Source organism: Protopterus annectens, chromosome 1.part2 (genome assembly GCF_019279795.1).
Source record: "Protopterus annectens isolate FY-2018-M chromosome 1.part2, PAN1.0, whole genome shotgun sequence".
In the NCBI taxonomy this organism is placed as follows: Eukaryota; Metazoa; Chordata; order Ceratodontiformes; family Protopteridae; genus Protopterus; species Protopterus annectens.
Window position 1 is genome coordinate 529,934,830 of NC_056727.1, and position 16,672 is coordinate 529,951,501.

At 41.0% G+C, this 16,672-nt stretch overlaps 1 protein-coding gene across 4 annotated transcripts in view; it reads left to right on the plus strand.

The window, feature by feature from the left end:
• Positions 1 to 16,672, plus strand: part of DHX57 (DExH-box helicase 57) — a 2,066,546-nt gene that overhangs the window by 1,973,640 nt on the left and 76,234 nt on the right. For all 4 annotated transcript variants that reach the window (XM_044057412.1, XM_044057439.1, XM_044057430.1 and 1 more), the window contains one exon: positions 15,990 to 16,190. In XM_044057412.1, the coding sequence (XP_043913347.1) occupies positions 15,990 to 16,190 (201 nt within the window). The remainder of the gene's footprint in view (positions 1 to 15,989; positions 16,191 to 16,672) is intronic.

Genomic DNA, 16,672 nt, shown 5'->3' on the forward strand with positions numbered 1-16,672 from the left:
GTTTCTGTGCAGGTGTTAGCTTGCTAAATAATGTAAATGGAGTTTCTATTAGCCTGGGAACTCAGACCAGGTGTTAAGATGATGCAATATGAATACTGGGAAAACGTAAGTGTCAACATGATGTAATCTGGGGAGGACCCTGAGACATGCTTAGTAATGTTTAAATACTATTTCTCACAAGAGACTAAAAAGCATTTTGATCTTGGATATCTAACCCAGCACTGCTTATGCTCTTTATGTATGTAAGTAGGATTGTAGCACTGTGTTTTCTTTTAAGATTAGCTAAAGATTAGAAAGTTAGATTAAGTATTTTTCTGTGTAATCAGATCTTTCCTACAATATTATTTTAAGTTTCTGTGTAATCTGTGAACTCTTTGATATCTCTGTGGTGTAGTAGATTTGTCTTTTGTTTTAATTATTTATTATTAAATATTTTTAAAACCTTCTACCTGTGGCTGGTTTGAGTAGAGATGAAGTATGCTTTAGAGTGCATTATATATTTATAGAGTTTACTGTGTAAGCCCTTCCAATAAGCCTTAGACTGTATAGTCACATTACCACTGGATATTAATATTGCACAGTAATAATTGGACACCCTTTTAGTAGCTGATATTATTAACTGGGTGGTGGCAGTAATTACTACCATATAGTCTGGGTAAAGGGCACAGCTGGAGAATCTGTGTTAGCCTTTCCCAGGAGTGTCTGTGAAGTTGTATAATTACTTATCTCAAAGTGTGTATGTTGCGTCAACTACTTGAGCAGGGACACGAAGCGATGGTTGGATAGAGAGGGTACTGGAGGTTCTAGCTTGCCCAGTTAGGCTGAGACCTGGACCCTGTAGCTGTGCCAGTGGGGGGAGTCTTATTGAGGACCTGGTGAGCAAGGGAGTAGCCAGCCCCAGACTGACTGTGATCTCTGTGTGCACTTAAGGGAAATTGTACTTTACTGTGTGTATTAGGTATCCTTTCCTCTTCTAGGAGACGACCTCCCTGGTGTTAGTGGTGAGGATTGAGGCTCCTTGATTGCTGGGCCAGAGCACAGTCATCACAAGTGTTTGGCAGTGGTGGGATCTACTTCACATACTAATTGGCTTGTAGTGGTGTGGGGTAGAGCCAATTTCTTTAACTTATGTACAGTGAACTCTGAAAGTGTTTTGTACTCTAAAACAGCCACACAGTGTATACTCAAGAGTTCAGATCACAATTGTTTTATTTCATTCGTTAGCTTAGTGTTAGTCAGGGTGAGCAGGCAGCATGTCAGCAGAAGAGTATGGAAAGCTGACAAGGAGCCAGCTAGCGGAGATGTGCCATGCTAGGGGACTGGTGCATGGAAACCTGACTAAAGCAGACCTGATTGCAGCCTTGGCTATAGCTGCATCAGAGAACAGCAGCCTGGAGGACAATCAGACTGACAGTGGAGATACAATATCCTCGGAGAATGGACAGCTCAACCTTTCTGCAGTGGACGTAAAAATCCAGCTGGAGCTGAAGGGACTTGAGTTGGAGGCCAGGCATATGGAACTAGAGGCAGCTGAGAGAATGAGGAGCCTAGAAGCTGAAGAACAGGAATGGCAGAGAAAGCATGAGAGGTAAATGCTGACTCTTCGCCAGAGTCATGGAGGTAATGGTTAAGGGAGTGGCCAGACCCCAGAAGCACAAAAGGTCAGTAAATTTCTTCCACAGTTTAAAGAGGGGGATAATTTTGATAGCTTCATTCATATGTTTGAGCGGTTATGTAAACAGTATGAAGTTGACCAAAGGCTCTGGGTATGATTCCTGACCCCCTTATTCCATGGTAAAGCTGTAACTTCTTTAGCAAAAATGCATGACACTGACTGTTTTGATTATACTGCTGTAAAAAGACATTTATTAGAATGTTTTAAGCTAACACCTGAAATGTATACAGAAAGGTTTCATGAGCATAGATGCAAGGCAGACAAAAATGTATGTGAATATGTTGTTGAACTGAGCACTTATTTTCATAGCTGGGTGAGTGGATGTCAGGTCACCACTTTTGAAGGGCTGGCAGACCTTTTGGTAAGGGAACAAGCCCTTAGCACTTTGCCTGAGGACATGAGGATTGGGTTAGCTGATAGACAGTGTGCTACTTCAGAGGAGTTAGGGAAGAAGGGAGACCTATACCTAGTAAGCAGGGCAGCCCTGCACAGGAAAGAGACCCCCAGTACTGCTCATGGGTCTAAAGGAACCCATGGTGGCAGCACAGACTGCCCCAACCGAATCCGCCAGTAGCAGGGGAAGCCACTAGTCCAGGTATACATCCAGGAGCTAGGGTTAAATGTTTTGAATGTAACCAGTGGGGCCATGTGGCATACAGATGTCCATGGAGGCAAGGTGGGGAACCAAAGGTGAGGGAGCCAGTAAGTGGGAAAGACAAAATGCCAACAGTGGGTTGTCTTGAGACAACATGGATATGGAACTACCATCCTGCAGATGTCCTGAGAAGGATGGATTTGGATGAGGCAGTATTATGTACTTATGCAGTTACATGCAGCGAGGCTAGGAGACAAGCATGTTGGTCTGGTAGCCAGGGGGAGACCCAGACAGACTGCATACTTGCAACCAGGACTGCTGAAGTGGTTACTTCAGAGAGGGAGCTGCTCTGTAGCAGTGAGACTGAATGTGAGCCACAGCTGCTTGTGGGTACTGATGTTCCCTTGGACAGGGTAACTGCAAAGGTAGAGGTGAGTAGTAGTACCCAGGCTGACAGTGAGGCACCGCTGTTGGAGGATGCCAGACTTCCTGTGGAAGGGGAGCTGGGAAGGGTTACAAGGAGAGACTTGAGACAGGCTCCGCTCTCACACCCTACATTGCAAGGCCTGAGGCGTGTAACTAGGGAGGCACCTGATTCTCAAAGGAAGGGGGAATCTGTACACTGGAACAAAGGGTTACTGTACAGAGAGTGGACCCCTGAGGGAGGGCTAGGAGGTGAGAGAGTACAGCAGTTGGTAGTGCCTAGAGCTTACCACCTGGTGCTTCTAGCCATAGCCCATGATATTCCCTTTGCAGGTCATATGGGCATAAAACGTACAGAGAGGCGTATTATGCAAAACTTCTATTGGCCTGGAATTTCCAGAGATGTAACAGGGTACTGCAGGACCTGTGGGCAGTGCCAAAAGGTAGGCAAGTCAGGAGACAAGGTGAGAGTTCCTTTGATGCCTTTGCCTGTGATTGAGGAGCCATTTCAGAGGGTAGCTATGGATATTGTGGGTCCTCTGAGTACCCCAAGTCCCACAGGGAAAAAGTATATCCTAGTGGTAGTGGATTATACTACACGATACCCTGAGGCAGTGGCTTTGTCCTCCATTGAGGCAGAGAAGGTGGCAAATGCTTTGCTAGAGATTTTCAGCAGGGTAGGTTTCCCAAAAGAAATACTTTCTGACAGAGGTGCCAATTTCATGTCAGACCTGCTGGCTTCTCTGTGGAAGTCCTGTGGGGTAAAGCACATGAAGACCACCCCCTACCATCCCCAGACTAATGGTCTTGTTGAGAGGTTAAACTCTACAATCAAGCCCATGCTATGGGCATTTGCAGATCAGTTTAAGAGGGAGTGGGACAAATATTTGTCCCATCCGTTGTTTGCTTACAGAGAGGTTCCCCAGGAATCCACAGGTTTTTCACCCTTTGAGTTGCTGTATGGGCATAGGGTGAAGGGACCTCTAGATTTAATCTGTGATGAGTGGGAAGGTGTGTGTGTGTCTCACAAGGAGTCTGTTGTGGAATACGTCCTAGTCCTCAGGACAAGGCTCAGGGACCTCATGGGCCTGGCCCAGGAGAACCTGGCAGAAGCCCAACAACAGAAAAAGGTATGGTATGACAGGAATGCTCGAGCTAGAGAGTATGCTGTAGGGCAGCAGATAATGGTTCTCATTCCTATCAGACACAACAAACTGCAAGCAGCTTGGGAGGGACCTACAAGGTGGTAAGAAAAGTATGTGATATTAACTATATGGTGGAAGTGCTAGGCAGAAGGCAGGGGCACAAATTGTACCATGTTAACATGATGAAACCTTACCATGATAGTGAGGTCCTTGTGCTAAGCATTTGCAGTGGATTGCAGGAGGAGTCTGAGAGAGATCTTGTGACCGATCTCCTTAGTGAGGCTCGGGCTGACACTTCGGTGGAAGGGGTAGCAATGTCCCAGCAGCTATCCCCTACTCAAGTTAGAGAAATTCGAGCAGTGTTGCAGGAGTTTGGGGGCATGTTCACTGGGAAACCAGGGAGCACCCACCTGGTGCAGCACCTGGTGGATACAGGACCCCAAAGGCCTATTAGGCAGGCCCCTTATAGGGTGCCAGAGAGAGTCAAACAGACTCTGATGGAGGAGGTACAGGAGATGTTGGAACTAGGGTTGATTCAAGAGTCCAACGGTCCCTGGGCCTCACCAGTGGTATTGGTGCCAAAGAAGGATGGCATCACTAGGTTCTGTGTGAATTACAGGAAATTAAAGTCACACAGAGTCAGATGCTTACCCCATGCCTAGGACAGATGAGGCCCTAGAGCAGCTGGGTGGGGCTAAACATCTTACAACCAATGATCTTACCAAGGGTTACTGGCAGTTGCCCTTGACTCCCAGTGCTAAAGAGAAGTCAGCCTTTGTGATTCCTTTTGGCTTGTATGAGTTCACAGAGATGCCCTTTGGGATGAAGAATACCCCAGCGACTTTCCAGAGGCTGGTAGATCATATCTTAGCAGGAACAGGAGGGTTTGCCCTTGCTTACATGGATGATATTGCTGTCTACAGCCATTCCTGGCAAGAACACCTTCAGCATGTCAGGGAGGTGCTGGGCAGACTACAGAGGGTAGGGTTGACCATTAAGCCGAACAAATGTCAGGTGGGTATGGCAGAGGTCTCCTACGTAGGACATAGAGTGGGTAGTGGTAAGATAAGGCCAGAACCTGCCAAAGTGGAAGCTATTCAGGCATGGATTGCACCTGTTACCAAAAAGCAGGTGAGGGCATTCTTGGGGACAGCAGGGTACTACAGAAAGTTTGTTCCCAATTATAGTACCATAGCTGCTCCCCTCACAGACCTGACAAGGAAGAACAGGCCAGATAAGGTAGTGTGGACCCCAGCATGTGAGCAGGCATTTCAGAATCTTAAGGAAGTTTTGGGAGGACCCCCTATGTTAGCCAGTCCAGACTACAGCAAAGACTTTGTTGTGCAGGTGGATACTTCAAACTGTGGGGTGGGGGCTGTACTTAGCCAGATTTCTTCAGAGGGAGAAGCGCACCCAGTAGTTTATCTCAGTCATAGGCTCCAACCAAGGGAGGACTACTATGCAGCGGTAGAAAAGGAATGTCTAGCCATAGTGTGGGCACTACAAAAACTTCAGCCTTATCTGTATGGAAGAAAATTCACTGTGATGACAGATCGCAACCATCTAACATGGTTAAACAGAGCCAGTCAGCAAAATGCCAAGTTGCTAAGATGGAGTCTGGGGTTGCAAGCATATATGTCAGTGGGAGTAGCAGTGCCAATGCAGATGGGCTGTCAAGACAGGGAATGGGGTGAGGTAAACCCAGATAGACCTGACACTCTCAAGCGATGTTTCTCAAGGGGCACTTGAAAAACTTGCTTGAGTTCGCAGGGTGGGGGGGGGGTGTGACGACTGGGGAGAGATGGGCGAAGGCTGCCAGCCTAGTCAAATAGAATTTGATATATAATTCTTTCAACTGTATAAATAAATGTAAAATACAGGCTTGTGTTTTTAAATGTAAGAAAACACTGTGAAATGTGGAACAGCAAAATATGTGACAACATTGTACTCTACTGGCCCAGTGAAGCACGTTGTATACTTTCATGTTAGAATTTGGCCCCAGGGCGGCTGGATGAAGTTTGCATGCCCATTGTTTTATGGCTAAAGTTTATGACTAAAATTTAGATGTGGAAAGTGCTTTATTGCTTTGGTTTCTGCTAGCATAAATGTGAAATGTCTTCTATTGTTGTAAGTTTCTGTGCAGGTGTTAGCTTGCTAAATAATGTAAAGTGAGTTTCTATTAGGCTGGGAAGTCCGACCAGGTGTTAAGATGATGCAATATGAATACTGGGAAAACCTAAGTGTCAACATGATGTAATCTGGGGAGGACCCTGAGACATGTTTGTTAGTAATGTTTAAATACTATTTCTCACAAGAGACTAAAAAGCATTTTGATCTTGGATATCTAACCCAGCACTGCTTATGCTCTTTATGTATATAAGTAGGATTGTAGCACTGTGTTTTCTCTTAAGATTAGCTAAAGATTAGAAAGTTAGATTAAGTATTTTTCTGTGTAATCGGATCTTTCCTACGATATTATTTTAAGTTTGTGTGATCTGTAAACTCTTGGATATCTCTTTGGTGTAGTTGATTTGGCTTATGTTTTAATTATTTATTATTAAATATTTTTAAAACCTTCTGCCTGTGGTTGGTTTGTGTAGAGATGAAGTATTAGAGTACATTATATATTTATAGTGTTTACTGTCTAAGCCCTTCCAATAAGCCTTAGACTTTATAGTCACATTACCATTGGATATTAATATTGCACAGTAATAATTGGACACCCTTTTAAGGACCTTTTAGTAGATAATATTATTAACTGGGTGGTGGCAGTAATTACTACCATATAGTCTGGGTAAAGGGTCACAGCTGGAGAATCTGTGTCAGCCTTTTCCAGGAGTGTCTGTGAAGTTGTATAAATACTTATCTCAAAGTGCGTGTGTGTTGTGTCAGCTACTTGGGCAGGAACATGAAGCGCTGGTTGGACAGAGAGGGTACTGGAGGTTCTAGCTTGCCCAGTTAGGCTGAGACCTGGACCCTGTAGCTGTGCCAGTGGGGAGTCTTATTGGGGACCTGGTGAGCAAGGGAGCAGCCAGCCCCAGACTGACTGTGATCTCTGTGTGCACTTAAGGGAAATAGTACTTTACTGTGTGTATTAGTTATCCTTTCCTCTTCTAGGAGACGACCTCCCTGGTGTTAGTGGTGAGGATTGAGGTTCCTTGATTGCTGGGCCAGGGCATGGTCATCACAATCTATCTATCTATCTATATATATATATATATATATATCTATATAGATATATATATATATATATGTGTGTGTGTATATATATATATATATATATATATATATATATATATATATGTGTGTGTGTATACACATATATATATATATATATATGTGTGTGTATACACACATATATATATATATATATATATTTGTATGTATATATATATATATGTATATATATATATATATATATATATATATATACACACACACACATATATATATATATATATATATATATATATATACACACACATATATATATATATATACACACACACACACACATATATATATATATATATATATATATATATATATATATATATATATATATATATATATATATGGTTCCACTTCATATCATGAATTATCATTTCATTGAATTGCAAACCATGAGACCAAATGTCGAAAACCCATTTCATGAAAACCCATTTCATCGAATCTCAAATCATTGAAAACTATGAAGCAACTACAAATAACATTCCACAATGTTTTTACTACGTTTATGCAGGGGGGCAAGCCTCCCTGCACCCCCCACACCCCCCGTAATGAAATATACCAACTCCAAGGTCGCACTACAGTGGGGTTAGGAAATGACCTTTTTCCCCCACTGTAGTGCAACCTTGGAGTTGGTATATTTAATTACGGGGGGTGTGCAGGGGGGCTTGCCCCCCTGCATACACATAGTACAAAGTGTCTGGGATGTTATTTGTAGTTGCTTCATAGTTTTCAATGATTTGAGATTCGATGAAATGAGTTTTCGATGAAATGGGTTTTCGACGATTTGGTCTCGATGGTTTGCAATTCAATGAAATGATAATTCGATGATATGAAGTGGAACCATATATATATATATATATATATATATATATATATATATATATATATAAACATATATACATACATCTACAATATATAACTACATTTTCCCTACTGTTGAATGACTGTGCTGCATGATATGTTTGAGAAAACATCACATTTATGTACAGCTCAAATGGCTTAGTAGTAAATTACTGTGGCTATGGTGTGCAGGGTCCTGGGTTTAAGACTTACAATGGCCGATTATTTTGTTGCTGAGCAGAACAAGGGCCATTGGATACATAGTGATTAAGGCACTTTTAAGTGGTCGTAAGCGGGTTTGCGCAGGTTTTTGCAACAGTAAGTAATGCTAACTTCCGGTTAAATATGCTTACAGACAGTTAGTCTGACGGTGCTTAATTTGTGTAGCCATTGCTTGCCACCATGCAAACAGGTTTAAACCCGCTTACTACTGCTTAAAAGTGCTTACTCCCACTTACCTCTGCGCTAATTTCTTTAAAAGAAAAGAAAAAAGGGTGCTAGGAAAGTGGTGAAAAAGGGGGCATGCAGAAGAAAAAACAATAGGGAAAGTAGCTAGGGATTTGCAGGACTGGTGTAGGGAAGGTCCATAGCTGTCCATTTCTTCTACAGCAACAGCTGTGCATATGTACTGAATTTGGAGTTAGATTTGGACACTCAAACCCCTGAGAGAGGGGTGAGGGCAACAATAATGTGTTGTGAAGCCAGTTAGACCAGATTACATGTGTCCAGTAGACAAGTGTACTAAATGGACAGCTATGTGTGAGGCAAATTTGTTGGGGGGGAACAGATTGCCTTATTTATTTTTTTTAAGGTGAGAGTGGGATGTTGGGTAAGGATAGGTATATTTGGGGAGGTAGGTAGGGTAGGAAGACTGACAAGACAGCATACAGGGGTGGTATATGTCTTGTGTGGGGGGTAAACACCTTGGATGGGGAGGGGTGTTTGGAAATCGAAAGCCCGTGAGCACCCAAATGGAAACAGTGGGGCTGAGGTCCCCACCCATAGGCAGTCACCACTGCACCTTCATGGCCCCAAAGGTGGCTGTGCTGAGGGCTGAGCAGGAGGGGCAGGCTGACCCTCTAAATTTGCCACGTGGCCTTCTAGCTGGCGTAACAGATCTCCAAACTCCTTTCGGAGCTCGCTACACACCAATCCCCGGACTTGACTTCAGGTGACAGGATTCTGTCCGTGCCAGCTCCCGGGGGCAGAGGGAGGAGCCCCATCCCCTGAGGCAGTTCCACCTGAAGGTGGTGCAGGACCAGAGGATGAGGAGGTCCCGGGGTGGGTCCCTGGCATGCTGGGGCCCGGTGCCATGGCCAGATGAGGTGGGAGAGGTGGGTTCGCTGGGACCGGCCTTCCCATACGTGCTATGGTGTTGCCATTTTAAAACATATGTGGGTTAGTAATAGTCAGCATAATCCAGGATTAGTTATAGCAGCATGCATAGATATTCCCATTAACCAAAAACACCAGATTTGGAACAGTTGCGTAGCAAACAGAACACATGCATATATGGAACCACAGTGGCCATTACAATGGCATGCAGGTTACATTGATAGCAACAGGCCACCAATGATAGTATTTCAGCTTGGAATATTAATAGAAACACATTTCAATATTTATTGAACAATAGGACATATGTCCCATCAGTAGGTTTGGTGTAAACATACCCATTGATTTGTGTATTTAGATTATTGTTGCAGATATGGTGGGGGGAAGAGATATGTCAATTAACAACTTATATATCCTTGTAGTATTCACAACTTTAGTGATCATTGCTCTAATCACTAAGGTACAGATATTATTACAATACCCTATGGCCTTGGTTTGGGCAGTGGTATGTTTGTACACAAGTGTATACTTCAACTGTCTTATAGCTAAATCCTTGCATCTCTTATCTGGTAGACCTGTGGAGGGAATGTTTGTTAACACTACCTGACTATTCCTACACATATTTCCAGATTCAAAGTTAATATTATGCACATACCTCTCAATCTCTTAATGCACACAGTACAAATAGGGACATGTTTTGAATATTGCTGCCATAAACTTGGGTTGCATGAGTGACAGGAGCTGTTTTCATATACATTTCTGAAGGTTTTGAGGTCTGAAAATCAAATGTATGTCATTATTTTATTTTGTGACTACAATTTTGAGGTCATCCCACTGATTTGGCAGGGGGATGGAGGAACAGGCAGAAAATATGAGCCAATTGTCTGGACATGCTGAATAATCTGTACAGTTGAGAGGTATAATTATACATACAGCTTACTACCACTCCCAGGATTCGAACCATTGCTGTGTCTGCTAAAAATACAATTTAAGTCACAGTAGTGTGTGCTATTTGGATATTGCTGTTTACCTCGTCAGTGTTTTCTGTCTAAGTCTCTCTTGGTTGTACAATCTGACCTTGTAATTACAACAGTCTTACACTGACATTCCTGCACATATTTTATGTAGCACAGTGTGAGAAACAGTGGTTGACACAATAGTACTATTCTGATATAAGATGTTACTGAATGTTACATGTCAGGCCATACTATACCAGAGTAAACACTACCAGTCCAGGATTTACATCTTTATTGGCAGGCACAGTTTTCTTATCTAACAGACCTGTGTAGGGAATGTTCATTAACACTACCTGACTGTTTCTACACATATTCCAGTTAATATTATGCACATACTGCTCAAACTCTTAATGCACACACACTGGACAAAGCGTGACAACATGGGGGTACAAATAGGGACATGTTTTTAATATTGCCGTCATAAACTTGGAGAGTTGCATGAGGGACAGGATTTGTTTTCATATACATTTTCTGCAGGTTTTGAGGTCTGTAAATAAAATATATGTCATTATTTTGTGACTATAATTCTGAGATCATCCCACTGATTTGCTAGGGGGACAGAGGAACAGGCAGAAACTATGAGCCAATTATCTGGACATTCTGAAAAATCTGTACATGTGAGAGGTATGATTATGCATACAGCTTACTACCACTCCCAAGATTCAAACCATGGCTGTGTCTGCTAAAAATACAACAATTTAAGTCACAGTAGTGTGTGCTATTTGGATATTGCTGTCTATCTCTTCAGTGTTCTCTGTCCAAGTGTCTCTTGGTTGTACAATCTGATCTTGTACTTACAACAATCTTATACAGACATTACTAGACATTTTTTATGTAGCACAGTGTGGGTAACAGTGGTTAATACATTACTATTCAGAGAATGCAACAATGAATGCCAGACAATATCATAGTAAACACAACCAGTCCATGATTTAGAGCTTTATTGCCAGGCAGTTACATTTTTATTTAAATATGACCTGTATGGGACTATTACTGTCATATTGTCTGGTTTATTCAGTACAACCCATACAACAGTTTTTTATACTGCCAGATGACTTTCTACTACTTTATATTTATTTGGTATGACTACTACAAGCAGGATTGTTACTCACCAGCCTCGCGATGCAGCCTTTGCACCCTACTTGCATGGGCTTCTTGATTCATAGCCTGCTCAGCTGCAGCTTTAAAGGAAATAGAGACATATTTAGGCATACCTATCCATCACATGCACACACTGGACTTTAGTAAACAGTAATGGTATGACTACTTACACACTGCTGGGACATCACCCCTCTGCCTTACATCACCCCTCTGCCTTGCTTCTTGGACCCACTCGTCCAAGACCTCCCTCTTTTTCCGCTTCAAGTCAGCATAGTGGTGCCTGACATGCTCACCAGTCTGAGGGATACCAGTGGCACTGGTGAGATCATGGGTGTGACGGTCCCAGGCTTCTGCTTTATATTGGGTGCCCTGGTACTGGCCCTGCAGCAGTCTGTCGTCATGTTTTTTTACCAGGAGTCCTACCATGACGTTGGACTCCTGTATGCCCCAGCACTGTGCCCCAAAGTGCAATCTCTCTCCAACTCCAGCCATCCTGCCTACAGTGGGAAGCTGCAACCAGTTTTAAGCTGTATTCCCACCTGTGGGGTATAAATACGGCTGATTTCCCACCCTTTGCCATGATTGGACGGTTTTGAATATGCTGAGCTAAGCTAAGCTATGGGCAAACCTGCTTAGCTAAGGTTGGCATTGCTTAAAGGGACAGGTTCAGCACTGCTTACCAATGGGCAAATCCACTTAGCTGGGATACTCATTGCTTAGCAGTCATATTTACACAAGGCTTACACCTGGTAAGCAGAGTTGTGCAATGCTTAGCATTGCTTATTTTTCATTTTATAGACTATCTGCTGTATGGCATTGATTCATCATTCATTACATATTATAAATTTGTTTACTGTCCCTGGCCTCCTCCAATGTGCTTTCATTATATGTATTCATGTGTGACTATACTGTATGGGGCACTTGTGTTTATATGGGGATTTCACAACTTTATTAAACTGACACCTCACATCTGGACCTAATCCAATACTCTGGTTAACAAATATATGTTATTTAGTAGGTAATACTAAAAAAATTGTTTATGTACTGCTTTCACATGTAAAATGTGAATTGGTTACAGTGGGGATTGAACTGGTAATGGCTGCTCGCAAAGCATATGCTCTAACCACTACACGATTGCAATACTGCTTGTGTTGGATGTCTCTTGCTATTTAACTTGTTGTGCTGTTTAAGCTGGACTAAGTGTAGCTAAGCAACAGGCACACCCGCATAGCTACGCTTAAACTTTATTGCATTTATAAAAAAAATAATAATCATTTTTGTTGTGTTATTTTATATATACCCTTCAGAATATCACTGCTAGTGCTAAAGCTGTTAATTTATCAGCTTTCTGCTTTATGGACAATTGTCCCTTTTGGCTTTGTCCACATTACCTACTCTGACGGGTTGGGAGGTGTGCGCTATGTGCTTATGCTGCCTGTGTTATCCTAAATAACTTTTGGCTTGGTAGCATACCTCTCAACCTCTTAGAGCAAAATATCTGGACAAAGCCTACAATGATGGTGGGACAAATAGGGGCGGATTTTAAATATTGCTCTTACAAACTTAAAAAGTTGATAGAATAATAGGTTTTACATTACCATGAATTTTCTGACGGATGTGTGGAGTCGTAAACTCAAATGTTTTGTCATTTTATTTAATGACTTCAATCCTCAGCTATTTGCCAGACAGGTACACATTTTAGGGGGCAGAGCAGGACCGGAAAACAGTATATAAAAATCACGACTTGATCAAAAACAAGAAAATAAATTTAATAGATAAGGCACCTTTCGTTCATACCATATAACGAACTTCTTCAAATAAAACTCTTTACAAACTAATTTACTTATATAGGAACACGTACATCACATGACCATTCAATCCCTCCAATTCTAATACATACTATGTTAACAGACATTCATCAACAGTTAAATATCATAATATATAAACTATTACCATAATAAAAAAAACTACATTCTGCCAATAATATATCTATTAATTAATAAATATTAACTATTATATGTAAAATTTCTACATTATCCGTATATAATAGTTAATATTTATTGATACATTTCTTACCAATGTGAAGAGAACTGAGGTAGGAAAGCCAAAGGCAGTTGTGACAATACCACACTTGGCTCGTAATTCAGAGGAGGAATTGAAAAGACAGTGGACTGGAGATATATTACAACAGCAAGTTAGGCAGCCTCTACCTATTGAGATGTGTAGTGATAAAGAATGTAGAAGAGTGGAAGAAGTTAATGACAGCTGTGTAAATACAGTAAAAGGATAAGCCAGGTAGTGAATGTTTGTATGGCGAGAGGAAGGAAATGTGAGATGATGAAACAACCAGTATGGCTAAAGAAATAAGTAGCAGAGTAGCCATTAAGGGAAAAGGGAGATGTCGATGAGCATAAAGAAGGTAAGAATAAAAAATGTAATAACCTGGTGTAGAAATGGTTCAGCTATACTTCCTCAAATGTCAACTAGCTGGTTGGAGCTTCAACTGCATGAAGCCTCAGGTTGTTGAAACATTTTTTTTTTTTTTTGCTGGAAGAAGCCCCCTTCACCCCTAACACCCTCTTTCTTAAATATACTAACTCCACAGCTGTTCAGCTGTGGAGAAAATGGAAAAGCTCATACACACTGACTCACTACCTACCTTATAAATAGAAACTTTACTGATTCCCTTTGTGCAACTATAGTCAAAGACAGCATAGAAAGGAAGACAGCAAAAGGGAGGTTAGGGGCAGTCAACAAAAACATGTAAGAGCACAATGTCAACATGTAAAACTTGATTTTTCTTTTGTAGTAGGGGCAGGCCAATTGTCTCAGTTTGTCTATTTAAAAAAAGGATTTAAAGAAAAAAAATGCAACCATAGAGTAGATCATTGGGGAGTTGAAACTAGCAAGTTTAAATCAAATCCACTTTAAATAATGTATTAGTGTGTTGGATACTCTTTAGAAAGTCAGCTCACTGGGGAACCCTAGGGAAGAAATTAAATGGAGGAATACAGGACAGACAAAACACATGTTTCATATATGCTGGGATTTACTGAAAAAAAAATAATGGAGACCGGGTGTTGTGAGAAATATGAAGATGCAGGAGATGGACTGAGCTATTCGTAAACGTAGTGTACAGTTGTATAAATGCATTATGCACACTATGTTTAATATGGTGCCATTCATTGCCATAATTCATTGATGTGTATTAGTGTGAAGTGACAAGACACACAAGCACGTCAGCTTCTGAAAATGATTCACAATTCACGTACAGTATTCAGTGGTGTACTATGCACACCATTACTCCAGACAGGGTGGGAAGGGGGAGCTGTGCATAACATCCCTTAGTAAGTAGCTACCGAGTGGATTTACCAATGCCAAAAACTTCTTCTGATGTCTCTTTAATATCACTATTTAACACTGTATAATTTCACTGTCAACTCTGTAATATAGTTTGTAGTTGTTTGCTTACATTGTTCATTTTGTATTCTGACTGGGTAGGGGCTGTAGTAGAGCAGTCCATTAATCTGGTTATCAAATAAAAATAAGTATTCGTATACCTTACTAAATTGCTGCCTCCTGTTGCTCTTTGTTCTACCATCATGCCTAAATATGATTCATAAATAATTGTAGTCATTAGGCATGATGGTGAAGCTGGTTTCATTACCATATTATACTGATGAGGGAATCTGGTGCTGTAAGAACTTTCATTAGGAGAAGCTTAACAGTGTCACTGTGCTGAGGCTGGGAAAGGTGCAGTTGTGGTAGCAAGGCTATACTAACATGCAGATGAGATCTTTTTAATGCAGTATTATTGTGCTGCTCAGTATGAAGAACAACATATCAACAGAGAAGGGTGATTTTTGCTCTGATAAGTGCTGCATCCCCTCTCTCTCTCTCTCTCTCTCTATATATATATATATATATAAATATATGGTTGTAGTCCTACAGGTTACTCCATTGGGATCACCCGCATACAGTTCTAGTGTTTGCAAATCATTTATGATCCTGCAAGGGGTGTACATGTGCATGTGTACTTCATGCATGGAGTACTATGTGTATATACTAAAGTAAGACTGCACACAGGGTCTTTATCCCATTGTGTACCATTTTCTTTAAATCATGTAAGGCCTTGTTATACCATTGGTGTGTCATTCTGTGGCATATCAGCCATACTGTATAACTTACAATATTTATGAAAATCAACCTACACTAGTATTCCATATGTCTATTTTTTTCAATATTTGCAAAAGAACTACAAAGACGGCTTGAAACTTGTGAGGAAAAATGATGACAGTGATAATGGGCAGGAGGGAAGATGACTAGGATAGAGGTAAAACAATAGTTTAGGAGATTTGCTTCAGCACTTAAGCAGACTCAATGGTCCAAACACCTTTTTTGGAATGTACATGTATTTTTTTCCCTAAGGAAATGCTTGTCCTTTAAGTGTGCTAGTTACAGAATTCTAGAAACTTAAGTGCATATAGTTCACAATATTTAGTAGCATTTCATTATGTTATCTGCAATCACTGCATATGTTATATAATGTAAATTCTGAACTGTAGTCTGTTGTTTATAGAAAGATATTTGTTGCAGCTTTATTCATGCATTGTATGATGTATGTGTTCCAGGTTCGAGTGTTTGAAAGTCCCTACTTGGTTTATCATGAGAAGGTTAAAACCAGCCGACTATTTATTCGAGACTGCAGCATGGTTTCGGTATATCCTTTGGTTCTCTTTGGTGGAGGACAGGTCAACATTGAACTACAAAGAGGGACATTTGTCGTCTCACTGGATGATGGCTGGATTTGCTTTGCAGCAGCATCTTTTCAGGTAATACATGTGTGGGCCTTTGGAACAAAATGATCCCCAGCTCTTTGAAATTCATTAACAGTGTTTTTAATTTGAAGTTTATTTTAATAATATATATGGAGTACCTTTATGAAAGTGCCATGAGTAATTCTCCATATAGTTATTGACATTAATTATTATATGAACAGAAGTCTATAAGAAGATTATATGCAATAGTAAAGTTTATGTAGAGATTTATTTTGAATAAACATGTTAAGGTAGCTGCTTTTGTAAAGGATCCATATTGAGATGCTGTCACCATTTCCCCTACCCCGTAATACAAAGGAGTCACATGATATCACTATTTGTAGTGTCAATGATGCAAGAAAATTTCTATGCAGAAGAGTAAGCAATCAGTTTTGACATAAGACAGTACAGTGGTAAATCATGGTACATAACTGCTTTCTATGTCACATTGTTTAGATTACCCACATGTAATCTAGCATGTTAATAAATATCATCTT